This window comes from Berghia stephanieae, chromosome 2 (genome assembly GCF_034508935.2).
Source record: "Berghia stephanieae isolate SIO BIC M18660-M18661 chromosome 2, UCSD_Bste_1.3, whole genome shotgun sequence".
In the NCBI taxonomy this organism is placed as follows: domain Eukaryota; kingdom Metazoa; phylum Mollusca; class Gastropoda; order Nudibranchia; family Aeolidiidae; genus Berghia; species Berghia stephanieae.
This window is the reverse complement of record NC_088361.1, coordinates 120216092-120231747: the sequence shown is the minus strand read 5'-3', so window position 1 is coordinate 120231747 and position 15656 is coordinate 120216092. Positions and strand designations below refer to the sequence as shown.

Sequence of the window (15656 nt, the reverse complement as noted above, 5' to 3'; positions counted from 1 at the left end):
CATTAAAAGTGCTCAAAGCACTTTACAATGGGTCCCTGGCCAACAGCAACATGCAACATGTAAGGCCGGACATGACGTCTGTTAGGCGATAATACATTTTTTCGGACAGAGACAACGCTGTCAATGGCCAGGTTCTCATTTTACACCTGAGTACGGTGAGAGAATGTGAGTAAAGAGCCTTTTCCAAGGACTCAACTATGCGCCGAGCGAGGCTCGAACGAAGGACCTTCCGATCCGAAAGCGAGTGTCATACCACAAGACCACATAGCAGCACAAAACAATATTTTGTCGGGATGATTGAGGTGATGAAAATGAATCTATTCTTCATTATTATGTAAGAATGTGAGAATGTAAAGTTTATTCATTTGTTCTGTTGTTTTTTTTTCGGGAGAAAGAGTCATTTCTCAATTAGCCAAAATGTAAAACTTGATCTTGCGAATCTTTTTAACATTACATGTTACCACCTCCTGAAAACGGCATTATTTTGGAAATTGAATTTATATTTTTTTAAAAGAAAAAGAAAAAAACAACGTGAGCTTTTAAATAGCAGAATATCCACTAAACGTGCTCAAAGCGCTTTACAAGGGGTCCCCGGTCAACAGCAACACTTAACATGTAGGAGGCATGACGATATTACATTTCTTTCCGACTGATACAACGCTGTTAAAGCCCAGGTACTCATTTTACACCTGAGTATGGTGAGAGAATGTGATTAAAGAGCCTTTTCTAAGGAAATTAACTTTGCACCCCTCAGAGCGGGATTCAAACCCAAGACCTTCCGATCTGAAGGCTAGTGTCATACCTAACGACCTCATAGCAACACATGCATTTTGTTAAATTTATAGGTTTTATTTTAAATTTTTTTTTAGGCAAATTGTTTCTCATTGTGACAAAAACTAAAGGCTCACATTTCTTGACGTTTTTTTCTAATCTTGTTCACTCTAACATAACACCAGATTGATGCTGTGGATCACATTTTTGATTCCATCATTAATTGTAGCTTCATAACCCATCATGTCAAAGTCGAGATGAATCCGACTTCGATAAACTTAAGGATCCCTCTGGTTCAGCTGATTAGAGCACTCAATTGGATTCAATAGTCTGATGTCACGTCGACCAGCAACGGCGGCCATCGTGGTTCTAAACAAAGAAAATCGGTACTTTTTATTCTTCATGCTGATTAGAACGTTTCATATGTCTTGTGATCAGAATGTGTAAAAGTCAAAACATGATCAGATTTATAATGATTTTTTTTTCTCCTCTGGATACGCTTTGATGCTCGTTGGAGAAATATTTCATAAGGGCGTCCGCCATTGTTCCGATAGTTTAGAGCCCGTTACTAAGTTACCATGCGTCATAAGAGGGAAGTGACGTTACGATTGTTGAAGCTTATTCACAATGCAAAGGGACCAAAGTCAATCCCGGGTGAAGCCGAGAAATTTTTTATTCCTGACCCGCCTGATAACTCATCTATATCTATAATATTTGAAAAATAATATAATAATGGTATAGATTTATAGTGCGCCAAACATCCCTTCATCAGGAGGGCTCTGGGCGCATAACATAGATTAATTTAATCATGAAGCCCTAACACAGTACACGAACAACGCTAATTATACACTTAATCAAAAGAAAAATATAATAATGATAATGATAATAAAACGAAGAGGCATACTATTCTTTTATCAATTCATCATCATTTCATTATTTTTGACATTTCAGAGGCAAAAAACACTACCTCCGTACTCTACAGGATTCCGTCATACGCCTCGCAGTACACAGACGAAAAGGTTTGTAGATTTCTTTTTTGTTTGTTTTTGTATTTTTTAAAAAAATCTTCACTTTTGTTAGAACAATACGCTTCAACAGTTGTAACGTCACTTCCCTCGTAATGACGCATGGTAACTTAGTAACTGACTCCAAACTATCGGAACAATGGCGGACGCCCTTATGAAATATTTCTCCGACGAACATAAAAGCGTATCCAGAGGAAAAAAAAAACATTATAAATCTGATCATGTTTGACTTTTACACATTCTGATCACAAGACATTTGAAAAGTTCTAGCCAGAATGAAGAATAAAAAGTACAGATTTCCTTTGTTTAGAACCACGATGGCCGCCGTTGCTGGGCGACGTGACATCAGACTATTGAATCCAATTGCATCTTTCTGGCATCAACGATTTAGCCTTGGGTTTAACAGACTCTTATCTAACTCGACTCAAGTAGGAATGAATATATCATGACCATGCCGGGATAAAATGAGACAACCAATGAAAATAACGAGAAGCAGTGTCGTGAATCATCATCATCGACATTGCCGCCGTCGTTATCATCATCATCATCATCATCATCATCATCATCATCATCATCATCATCATCATCATTATCGTAGTCATCATCATCATCATCATCATCATCATCATCATCATCATCATCATCATCATCATCATCACAATCATTGCCATCTTCTTCTTAATATAAGACACTATATTTATAATATGGTTATCTGCTGTCCCAGCAAATATATCGTATCGTTCTATCTGTCTGTGTGTGTGTCTGTGTGTATGTATATATGTATGTATGTATGTATGTATGTATGTATGTATGTATGTATGTATGTATGTATGTATGTATGTATGAATGTAGGCATGCATATACGATGATATGCTGGTTTGTATGTATGTCTGCATGTATGTATGTATGTATGTATGTATGTATGTATGTATGTATGTATGTATATGTGTTTGTATGTACGCTCATTTCTTTTGTATACACGTGTAGAAACAATGTGCAAGCGTGTATGTTCGTGTATGGCTGTGTCTGTATTTGTAAATGTGTTGATGTTCATACCATGAACCAAACTGAGCATTGTTTACCTCACATGAATTGCCTTTAATTTGGACAATAAAGATTATTATTATTATTATTATTATTATTATTATTATTATTATTATTATTATTATTAAACCTGAATCTTAAAATTGGGATTTTAAACATAACTTATAAAATTTGTGTTTAGATCAATACGTTTTGCTTCTTAAACTCCCTAAAATTCAAACCCCTCAATATAATTGATTTCACTTTAAAGTTTAAACTCAATTGTATTCATTGAGTTCATTCGTCATAATACTAGATTGATGCGGTGGGTCACATATTGTAAGAATGGTCTTGGAAAGGTGACTAACAGACACCGTGTGTAATTTTAAGTTGGATCCACAAGACCTATTGGGAGTAAATAAAGCGTTTGGAAGGGCATTGAGCATGGCGCATCAATGAAGCCACTCCATCTAAACCATAAGAAGAACTTTAGCTTTAGCCGTTTGATAATATGTGAACAAAACTTATATTGAATTCAAAGATGTTTTAATACTGCTTGAAAATAAATGTTAGATCTACGTATTCTTTTAATTTCATTTTTTTTTTGAAATTGTATAATTTTATAAATATGTTTTGAATGGTTTTAAAGAAGATACAACCATTTGAAAAATATTTCTTTTTTTTTTGTGACCAACATAATATATATATATATATATATATATATATATATATATATATATATATATATATATATATTTGTGTGTTTGTGTGTGCGTGTGTGTTTGGTTGTGTGAACGTATACATTCATAAAATAGGATTCTAAACATAATATATCTTGGTAGATACAAGACCACCTTACCAAAGCAAACCATACTGTGGTAACCGTCCTCCCAGGGATACGTGGACAGAGTTGGCTCCGAGGGGAATGTTCTACAGAATGTCCTGGGTGCCTTTTGGGTGCCGGCTAAAACGACATAGCTTTAGTTCACTCAAACAGGTAAGAGTGCGACTCTCCGTGCTTCTTTAAGCTCGCTTTAGATGTCCAATTTCGGCTATGTGGTCTAGTGGTTTGACGCTCGCTTTCGGATCGGAAGGTCCTGGGTTCGAGCCTCGCGCTCGGCGCATAGTTGAGTCCTTGGAAAAAGGCTCTTTATTCACATTCACTCACCGTACTCATGTGTAAAATGAGTAAAGGGCCGTAAACAGCGTTGTCTTTGTCCGAATAAATTGTAATATCGCCTAACAGGCGTTATGTCCCGTCCTACATGTTAAATGTTTCTGTTGACTCCTTGTAAAGCGCTTTGAGCACATTTAGTGGATATTGCCCTATATAAAAGCTCTTTTTTTTTAAAGCTCAATTTAACTTTACCGACGTGTACCTATTTGCAGGTCTGATAACCCAAATTTTAATGATTCATTGTTGTAATGGAAATACTCTCAGACCGACACAAGACATTGTCCATTACAACAATCTCGTATAAGCAGGTCCGTAATTTCGTTTGGTTTTCAGACCTGCCAATATGTAACACCTCGCACGTTACCAATACGATATTATGTCGAGATTATCAAAACGCATGATTTTTATTTTACTGTATGAAATTTCAGTAAGTTTAATATTATCTTAGAAAAACTCGATTTCTTTTTTTTAAAAAAAAAACGATTAATTTTCAGCTTAAATGTTATTCCAAAACTCCCGTTTTGAAACTGTTGGTCATATGCTACAAAGATTGTTGTTTTGAGGAGCTGTACCTATTTAAAAAATTGAGCTTTATATAGCGCAATATCCACTAAATGTGCTCAAAGCGCTTTACAAGGGGTCCCTGGTCAACAGCAACATTTAACATGTAGGACGGGACATGACGCCTGTTAGGCGATATTACAATTTTTAGGACAAAGACAACGCTGTTTACGGCCAGGTACTCATTTTACACCTGAGTATGGTGAGAGAATGTGAGTAAAGAGCCTTTTCCAAGGACTGAACTATGCGTGAGCGCGATGCTCGAACCCAGGACCTTCCGATCCGAAAGCGAGTGCCATGCCACTAGATCACATAGCCGCACAAATGTTTTTATATCAAGAGAGGTTTCTTTGGCGATATCATGAGACCCAATCCCTTGTCAATCTGGTATTAAGTTGGAATGGACAGGAATTCATTGAGTTTAAAATAATAGGTTTTTTTTTTAACCTTTACTAAACAAAATGTCACTCTCATCATTGATGTCGTTTAATTTGTTTTACGTTCCTTTTTATAAGTGACACTGAGAACTAAGTTTTAACTCACTCACTTCTAGAGATTCTTGCTACTTTTCAAAATTGGAAAAAAATGTATTAAAAATGAGCATGTAACATAGATAGTTTTATTCAACTACCATTATAATGTAAAAACTAAAAGCATTAGCTTTGATACTTCGCCTATAATTTGTCTCGGAAAAATGTAATCAATAGGCATGGGGTAAAAATAACCTACGGATAAACTACGGATATAGTCGGTGTTAGTGTTAGGATTGAGAGAGTTAAGCATCAGTTTTATCCAAAATAATATAGGATTCTTACACTTTTTGGAATTCCTGACGTGTTCCCAGCTGAGCGTGAGTGCACGTTGGGAACAAAGTTCGAATTCCAAAACGCAGGAGTGAAAGAAATATTTTTATTCTACCCCTCAATCGATTCCGATTTAGTCATTTCTATGCATTTGCATATGGGTTCAAACCGGGGGTCATGGGGACAACATGTTTCGCTTTGTAAAATATATATATTATATATATATATATATATATATATATATATATATATATATGTATGTATACATTGTCGCCATAGATTCTCAACTTTGTGTTTATACATTTTTATGCATGCACGTCTGTAAACGAATTTCCATTTTTTTGGATGAATAAAGTATATATTATTATATTATTATATTATATTATTATATTACATTATTACAAAAAGGGGTCTCAAACCATACGTGTCTATGAAGTTTTATGTTTGAGAAATATTTTTAATAGGTTTTCCTTTTGACAAAAAAAATACCTGAAATATTGATCAATTAAATTGGTCCCCATCTTGTCAAGCACATTCAAAGAATCGTAATGGTTTGAAACATGTTGGAATATTATAATACGCTTCGTCAGTCGTAACGTCACTTCCCTCGTAATGACGCACGGTAACTTAGTAACTGGCTCTAAACTATCGGAACAATAGCGGACGTCCTTATGAAATATTTCTCCGACGAGCATAAAAGGTATAATCCAGAGGAGAAAAAAAAAACATTATAAATCTGATCATGTTTTGACTTTTACACATTCTGATCACAAGACATATGAAAAGTTCTAGTCAGCATGAAGAATAAATAGTACCGATTATCTTTGTTTAGAACCACGATGGCAGCCGTTGCTGGGCGACGTGACATCAGACTATTGAATCCAATTGGCATTTAAATCGATTGATATTCGAATAAATTTCTGACTTAAAATAAAAATGCATATATTATGTTGTCATTGGAAAGATTAATTTTTGTTACTGTTGATTCATTAGGCTCTGAGAGATCACACGCTTCATCTGATAGGCGACTCCAACCTACTAAGCTGGGTCGACATTTTCCAGAAGAACAAGTTGTGTCACCTGATCAAGAATCCGATTGACGCTGTATCTGGTCATGCCAAGTTCTGGCACGATCCAACAGACTGCGTCAATGACAAGTAAGCTTAATAACTTGACAATGTCCCTGACTTGTCACATAAATAGGGTGTTGAGGAGGGTGAGGAAGAGGTGTGTGTGTGTGGGGGGGGGGGGGGTAAGTTTATGGATAGACTACCTCGGGACTCCCTCGGGAAGAGAGGGCTCTAATAATTAAATAGGGTTAGAGACGATCTTTTTGGGATCGTGGATAGATCCTACGGTAGAGTCACGCTCTCCCCGGCCAGGCGGAGTTGTCGTACCAGTAAGGTCGCGGGTTCGAACCCCCATCGCCGCCGCGAAATTTTTATTCTCTATGTCTTCTGGCACTTTCCTACTCACTTCATTTCTTGTTGTTAATGACTCACTATAGCTCACTTGGTACAACAATCGCTTCATAAGCTAACTAGACATAACTAGACAAAGCAAAACGAATGTGTAAATCACAAGAAGTCTTTATGGTAATGGGGGACCTAAATGCTAAGATTGGCAGAGGCAGAGATGGTGACATAATCGGACCACATGGACTCGGAGACAGAAATGAACGAGGAAACATCTGGGCAGATTGGTGTAGAACAAATAAATTAATGATTTCAAACACCTGGTTTCAACAACACCCAAGAAGAACCTGGACATGGCAATCACCAGGGGACAGAGCAAGGAACCAGATAGACTTTATAGCAGTATCATCAAGATTCAGAAATGGCATATTAAATTGCAAAACCTACCAGGCGCCAATGTAGACAGTGACCATGTCCCAGTTGTTTGTACAGTAAGGATAAAGTTTAAAGCTATTCAGAGAACAGCTGGTAGAATAAAGAGGGATTACAGGTTATGCAAAGACAATGGCATACAAACAAAAATGAGAGAAGAATTTGAAAATGCACTCATGATACAAAGCCAAAGTGAACCTGATAACGAAAAATGTGAAAAACAATTTGGTATATTCCAAAAGTGTGTCAAAGCAACTGCAGAAAAGCATTTACCAATAGCTCAAATAAACAGCAAAAAGGAATGGATGACAAATGAAATTCTAAACCTATTTGAAGAAAGACGAAAATGCAACAGAGGGTCTGCAGAATACCAAACATTGAACAACCACATTAAATCCAAATGCATCGAGGCACACGAGAACTATCTAGACTGGAAATGCTGCGAAATCGAAAGAGAATACAAACCCAAACCCCCCAACAAGCTCACCAAAGAATAAAAGAACTATCAGGGAAAAGGAAAAGCAAAGCAGCAGGAAGTTGTATCCAAAACAAACAAGGGGAACTGCTATTTGAAGAACAACATATAGAAAGCCGATGGGTAGAATACATAGGCGAACTGTACAATGATCCAAATAGAAATGAACCACCACTGAAATTCAAAGAACCATTAAGCGGACCAAACATCACCAAAAGTGAAATTGAACATGCCATGGAACGAATGAGGGATTGTAAAGCAACAGGCCCTGATGAAATATCTGTAGAGGTATTAAAAAGCCTAGGAGATCTAGCAATTGATGAACTTCACATATTATTCAACAATATATATAATACTGGGAAAATTCCAGAAGATATCTGTAACTCTATTTTCATAGCAATACCAAAGAAAGCAGGTGCAGTCAGATGCGAAAATTTTAGAACTATAAGTTTAATAAGCCACATCAACAAAATACTGTTGCGTATAATTATCAACAGGCTAAGGAATAAGATTAACCCCGAAATCGCAGAAGAACAATACGGATTCCAACCTGACAGAGGGACAAGGAACGCAATATACCTCCTCCGTGTTTTAAGTGAAAGAGCTATACAGGTTCAGACCCCACTATACTGTTTTGTCGACTACAAAAAAGCTTTTGATAGAGTACGCCACGAAGAAATACTAAAACAACTGCACTCCATTGGCGCTGATGAGAAAGACCTCAGACTCATGCAAACATTATACTACACCCAGCAGGCATCTATCAAAATCGGAAACTCTACAGGAAATTCCATTCCTATTAAGAAAGGAGTCCGTCAAGGGTGTGTTGCCTCACCAGATCTGTTTAATCTATACCAAGAAACAATCATGAGGGGCATAAATAATATGGAGGGAATAAAAGTAGGAGGTCACAACATAAATAATATAAGATACGCAGACGATACGGTACTCATTGCAACATCAGAAATCCAACTTCAAAAGATTGTTGACAAAGTGGTAGTAGATAGTGAAGCCAAGGGAATGGAAGTGAATATCAGTAGTATATAGTGAGCTGAATGACTAGAACCAGATTTAAAAGATGGATGTGGAGGATTGGTGTGATCGTTTTTTTACCTGCTAATCGATATTTTTAGATCTATTATGTATTGATTTTAGTTTGATTATGTATTTATAACGACTCATTGTTATTATTTGTTATTGAATGTTTATTCAATTCCCATTTTGAGTTCGATTATATATCGAATGGTCAAATGCTTTATAATACGTCCGTTTCATGCACCTGAGTCTAATGACTCATAGTTATTAATTAAATATACAATTATCTTATTGGATATTAGATTGTATTTGACCTAGTTTTCTGATACTAATGCTTATTGAAATCATTTGATTGGTTCTTTCAAACCTACAAGTTCAAATATCTAGTATCCGATTGGTTGTCATCATCTCTTATACCAATGTTTAGTTCTCATTCCGTTTGATTGATACTTTGGACGGGTTTTTTTTCTTCTTCTTATTTGTTAACTGTTAATACGCATTGTTTGTTTTGATCAGTAAGATGAGCGCGTGTGTTTATTGAGTGTTCGATTTGCCGTCGATTATGTATCGAATGGTTAATTGCGTAATAATAGGGCTATACAGCTGATTGAACGGCTAAAAGGATCCTATCCCGGTGTTATTAGGTTCCGACTGGTTCAGCCGCGCCGCAGCACCGCAGCGCAAATTGAGGTCACGCAGTACAGTCCAAGGACTATAACGCTGAGCCGCGTTGTTCTTTTAAATTGGTTTCTTGCTCCTGAGTCTAATGACTTATTAATTTAATCAATTAAAAGTCCATTGATTCCCTCAAATATCAAAGGGCAGATAGCTCAGGCGTCAGCCGCACAGCAGCGCGGCAAAAAAATAGGTCAAGGTCATTCAGAGCAGCTGAGTCTAATGACTTATAGTTATTGATTAAATATAGAATATCCCTTTCTTAATTCCCAATGGGAAATGTGTCTTTAGTGTCTAGTCCAAATGAAGACTGACATAATCAAGGCATCAGCCGCAGCTCAGCGCCGTAAAAATGAGGTAAAACAAGGTAACTTGTTAAATACCACGCAGCGTAACGGGTAATCGAACTTGAAACCTTTAAGATACGAAGCAAAGACCACGCCGCTGGACCACGCTATCGTATAAGGAGTGTTTATTCAATTCCCAGGTCTGACTCCTGGACTTAGAACTATTTTTTTTTAAAGAGAATTATTATAAACTTTCCCATGACAAATATCTACAAATCTCATTAGCTTTTGAGCATGTTTCCACACCCACATCTGGAACACATTTACCCTCCCTGCTTGAGAGTTCACAGGCTTTATCGCCCTCTCGTGTTTATATTTAGATAAACCCGTTTTCAAACAACCTCGAAGATTAAATATCGTGAGAAACAGTCTTGGTATTCGTTTTCTTTCTTACAACTGCACCTGGTGGTTTATTTTACGTTAAAAGTCAAAACCCTACGTTCTGACTGCTTTTTAAAATTATTATTGTTATTTTTTTTTTTTTAGATGTTCTCTCGTTTAAATACTGGTTTGTAATACAGTTACATTATTATCACCAGTCTTCTGATCGATAGGATAAAAGTGCGCTACCTAACCTCTAGAAGGGAACATCAATTGGTAGAGCTCTCGCTTTACACACAAAAGGAGTGGGTTCGAGTTTGTTTGTTTTGTTTTGTTGTTTTTATTCCCCTATCCATACAACACAATGATAAGGTAGCTAGGTCTGTTGGATCAAGCTGAAAGTACTTTTCGATAGTACATCTTTATTCCGTTCGTGTTATCACCCAATTGACAACGATGATTAGTTAACAGCGATCATCTCCAAGTGTAACCCCCTCCTTCTTCATATTTTACAGTCTAATTCAATAAATGGAATACAGCTGCTCTAAATAATTAGTTCGAGTTATTTAGTGATTCATCACAAGACTTCGCGAAAACGTTATAGAAAAAAAAATACTATACTATCAACTTAAGTAACTGTGACTGTAATTTTGATTATCTCGCCTCATTGGACACTACATTCTAAATATCTCATTTTATTTTGTGTCACCTCGCCATTACCATCGCATCATGAATTTAAAATTTCTAGCATCAAAAAAAAATATATTCCATTATTTAACTAAAAAAGATCTTGATATATACACATCTTCATTAAAAAATAATTATCACGCGTGTCCAATGATGCGACCGTAAAGATAATTTACCCACCAAACGAAGAAGAGATAAATCAAAGATAGTGCAGGGTGTAACAAATACGAGTACATTCGTTTCGTTTCAAGAAGTGAACTCAACACTGAAATTATGATGAACACTTTTATTCGATTCATATTATTGTTAATAGAAAAACAGATTAAAGTAGATACCATGTCAGTCAAATCCCCTTTCTTCGTATTCCCCTCCTCTCTTTGAAAACGGATTTTAGAATCGATGATACCAAACGACTATTTTTCGAATTAACAAATTATGATCTGGACTTAATAAACCGTAATCACAGACACGTTAGTAGTTGCATTGTCCTGATTTGGTGATGTCTGTGAATCTTAAATACGAAAATGTCCGAAATAACACGATGTCACGCACAATTTTACTCGCGGTAATCAATGTTGATATATTTTTTTAATAATCATAGGTTCAAACTGACTTAAAATAGGTGTAATATCTCTATACAGATTTAATCATGAGAAGTTTTGTTTAATAGTTAAACGCCTTACCACTTATCAACGAAAGGGATCACCATATGAAATCGACACATGGTTAATTGGTGAATTTAGAAACAAAGTGTCTGTTTGCTGTCACCCTTGTCGTCTCAAACAATCAATTTTAAAGAATTATGTAGTTTTTCCAGTGATTTACTGTACTGGGATGGAAGAATTATCATGTATGGTTGTGTTGTTTTTTTTTTTCTTGAGTCATTTTTCTAAAGCGGGTCTTGTAGTTTGTAATTTCCGTCTTAAATGCCATTTGCTTTATTTTTTAAAATAAGACGACGGAGAATTTTATTTAATGCAATTAAAGTAGGTCTCGTTCTTGTCTAGGTCTGGTAAAATAAATGAGATGACGTCATACACTTAATACAATCCCCGTAGACAATGTTGATATTGTAGAAACCTCCGGTATAGAGATTAGAACATGAATTCGAAATCAAGACGTTTTGGTATGGTAGTTAAACAATCTATCCATCGACCAATTAAAGCCTCTTCACTATGTGAATACCACTTGTAGATGGGTGCAATAGGAGGTGAATGTTTTCATTGAAATTTCACGTAGGATCAATTAAATAGAAATACGACCGATAAGCAATGTCCATGTGTCCACACGAGTTAAACCCAATATCATGTTTTACAGTCATATTCTCTTTACCCAATATCATTTTTGGAAACATTTTGATTGGGTTAATGTAAAATTTACATCTGAATCAAAACTAAAAAGAATTGGTGACAAAAGCTTTTGTAAAACTCCAACAATTTTTAACACACGGACTTATTTAACTTGGCTGCTTTTTAATAAAAAATATTCTTGTCTGATATAATACTTGTACCCGTCATTTTCAACATGCGGCGGGTTTCGTGTTTTGTATCATGGACTTGAATTTTTTTTCGCAGCAAGAAATAAATGAATGAAACACAACAATCATTACAATACACAATATTGATTGATCAATTACTTAATACAATTACATGTCCTTGCCAAGTTACTCACTTCGTGAAATAGATTTTGATGAAAAAAAATGAAAAGACAATTCCATCACTTCATGTCCTATATTATGGTTATCATACCAAGACATAACCTAATTGAAAATGTAACAAAAATTTTGTGTAGGAATAGTAAATTTTATAAACCAGGTATACATTATCTCTATTTATGACATTAAACCATGAATGTTTTTAACGCACATTTTCAGGGTTTGACACTATATTTACTGTACTTCTCCAGTAACATTGTCGAAGTTTTTAGATATTTGATACCACAACACTTTTAGATAACAGCTGGTGTTTTTTCCTCAAATTTTATCGATCAGAGCAGATAATATATTTTATCCCAGTGAAACGCTGTCCTAACAGCTGCTATATTTTTTTTAAGCTGATAACCCAAATGATCAGTAACACCCAATGTGTAAGACGTAGACGTGCAGTCTTTTAGTCGGTAGTGTAATATCATACAAAAACATCTGTCAAATGCGTAGTAATACCTAATGGCGATTTACAAGACGGTCAAAATTTATTAAATAAAAGTTTTCAGGACAGAATATATCAATTGAACCTAAGAAATTAATTTTTTTCAAAGCCAAAATGTGTGTGATGTAATTGATTTTTTAAGCTAAAATTTATGAAATATAAACTCGATAGCAAAAATTTATCTAACCAAAACATTTGAAGTAAAACATTGTTGGCTAAAAATGTGAAGTTAAAGTTTTCTTACCAACATTTGGGAAGTAATCATTTTCAGGTCAAAGTTTATGAAATACAACCTGTATGACAAAAATGTATGAAACTAAAGTTGTTTTTTTTATCGAAATAGTGTCTGGTGAAAAAAAAAATAAATAAAAATTAAAAGTTTTGTGGTCAAAATGAGTGAAGTAAAAGATTTTTCGACCAAAATCTATAAAATAAAAGTATGCGTGTAAAAATGTATGAAATGAATACTTTCTATCCAAAATCTATGCAATGAAATGTTTTTAGACCAAAATGTTTGTAGTAGTAGTATCTTGATAAAGTTTATGAATAAAGTATTATTTCTAACAAAAATATGTGAAGCAATAATTTTCCGACCAAATTGTCTGAAATGGACGTTTTCCAATCATAATGTGAAAAGTAATAATGTTCTGACCCAATTATGAAATGAAAATTTTCTGTCAAAAATTGTATGAAATTAAATTTTTCTGGTCGAAATGTGTAAAGTAAAAGTTTTCTGACCAAAATATAATAATATTATGACCAACGGTTCTGAGATCAGAATACATATTCTCTCCAAATTGTCATTCTATCAAAAAATTGTATGAAATTTAATTTTCTAATCAAAATGTGTGAAGTAAAAGTTTTCTGGTTAAAAATTGTATGAACGTTTGCCAGCAAAAATGTATGAATGTTTTCTGGCCAAATATATGAAGTAAACAATTTTTTAGGGGGTCAAAAATTATATATTTAGAATATTCTTTTGACAAAATTGTAGGAACGTCAAAACCACTGAAATAAAAGTTTTCAGGATAAATTGTATTAACGAAATTTTCCAGGCAAAATTTTGCGAAGTAACATTTGTCTGCCCAAAAGATGTAAAGTATACTTTTTCTGAACAAAATGTGAGGAAATAAAATGTTTTCTACTAGAACTTCATAAGGTAAATGAAACTTTTTTTTTTTGACAAAACGTGTGTAGTAATAGTTTTTCTGTAAATGTATTGTATCATAAATTATTGAAACCGTTACAAAATAAAAGACTTTTCCATGTCTTTCGCTTTTTGAGGCCTTCTCGAGGATTTGACAAAGGCAGAAAGTTTTGAATTTTCAAAGTGCTGACTACTTACCCTGCAGAATTACCATCGACAGAGTAGAGACATAGCAGATATGACTGGTGATCCTATATTATTACAGACAGACGCAGAGATGTCCTACAATTGTTGTAGAGGTGCGATGTCGGATACGACACCCAAAGTTTTGCCATAATTTTCAATTTTATTTTGTTACCATTAAAGTATAACGTTTACAATCGTCCTTCTAAAATTATCAATGACATGATTAATGTCGATCCCACAAAGGTTATGAGTAAACCTTTGTTCTTCTCCCCGGCAGGGGCCAAATAACCTCAACTACAGGCGTGCCGGCTATCCTTGAACAAGATAGTTCAAACCCTAGTTCAACCTATTTTTAAAAAAAATAAAATACTCCTTACAAAACCTAAATGGTTTCGGAAGAGTTTATTCAAAACCTGCAGTTGAAGTTCAATCCTCTCTGTTTCACTCTTTTAGCTCCGAAAGTCGATGGAATCACTTCGTAGTTTAGTAAACCAAACCAAAATCAAAACCAAAACCAAAGTCAATGTCACCCAAAAGATAAGATAAGGGATATGAAATATAAATCTCACCAAAACGTGTAAGATTCGAACTATTTCCAATGAAAAAACAGTTTACCAAACCTGCATTTGAATTGCAACCCTCTCTTTTACACTGTTATAGCTCCAAAGGTCGCTTGAATTACTTAGTAGTTTAGTAAACCAAAACCAAAACCAACCCAAAAGATAAAATTAGGGTAATAAAGTGCTAGACGTCGACCCAAAATGAGTGGAGTAAAAATTTTCTCGCAAAATACAGGAAACAAAAGTGATCTGCCAAAAATACCAAAATGGAAGTTTTCTAACCAATTACGTGTGAAGTAAAATTTTCGTGACAAGAAAATTGTAAAGTTAGAGTTTAAGTTTTCTGGTCAAAATTTATGAAATAAGACTGTTCTGTTCAAAATATATGAAATTTAGTTTTATAATGTAAAAGAATTAATGAAATGAAGACTGTACACGCTAAAATGTATGAGAAAAAATATTCTGAACAAAATGTTTGAAATGAAAGTTTTCATGATAAATTTTATTGCGTAATATTTTATATCTGAATAATATATATGTACATAACGTTTATAGCAAAATTTTATGAACTAGCTTTTTTTTTTATTCTAATGTGTGAAGTAAAAGTTTTGGGCCCCAAAAAAATATTGTAAAGTAAAAGCAAAAGTTTTTCTGGCCAAATTGTGTACAATATAAATTTCCTGGCCAAAATTGATGAAATGAAAATTTTCTGTCCATATAATGTATGAAACGTTATCTTTCTGGTCAAAATGTATGAAGTAACGGTTTTCCGGGTAAAACACATGAATTAAAAGTTTGCTTGCAAAAATGTGTACAATAAAAGTTTTCTGGCTAAAGTATATAAAGTAACATTTTTCTGGCTAAAATGT

The 15656-nt window shown here is 34.6% G+C and overlaps 1 protein-coding gene across 2 annotated transcripts in view; it reads left to right on the top strand.

The window, feature by feature from the left end:
* The window catches only part of LOC144963848 (NXPE family member 3-like), a 51966-nt gene that overhangs the window by 14415 nt on the left and 21895 nt on the right, over window positions 1-15656 (top strand). For both annotated transcript variants that reach the window (XM_078897797.1, XM_078897796.1), the window contains exons 6-8: window positions 1723-1790; window positions 3662-3816; window positions 6354-6517. In XM_078897797.1, the coding sequence (XP_078753923.1) occupies window positions 1723-1790; window positions 3662-3816; window positions 6354-6517 (387 nt within the window). The remainder of the gene's footprint in view (window positions 1-1722; window positions 1791-3661; window positions 3817-6353; window positions 6518-15656) is intronic.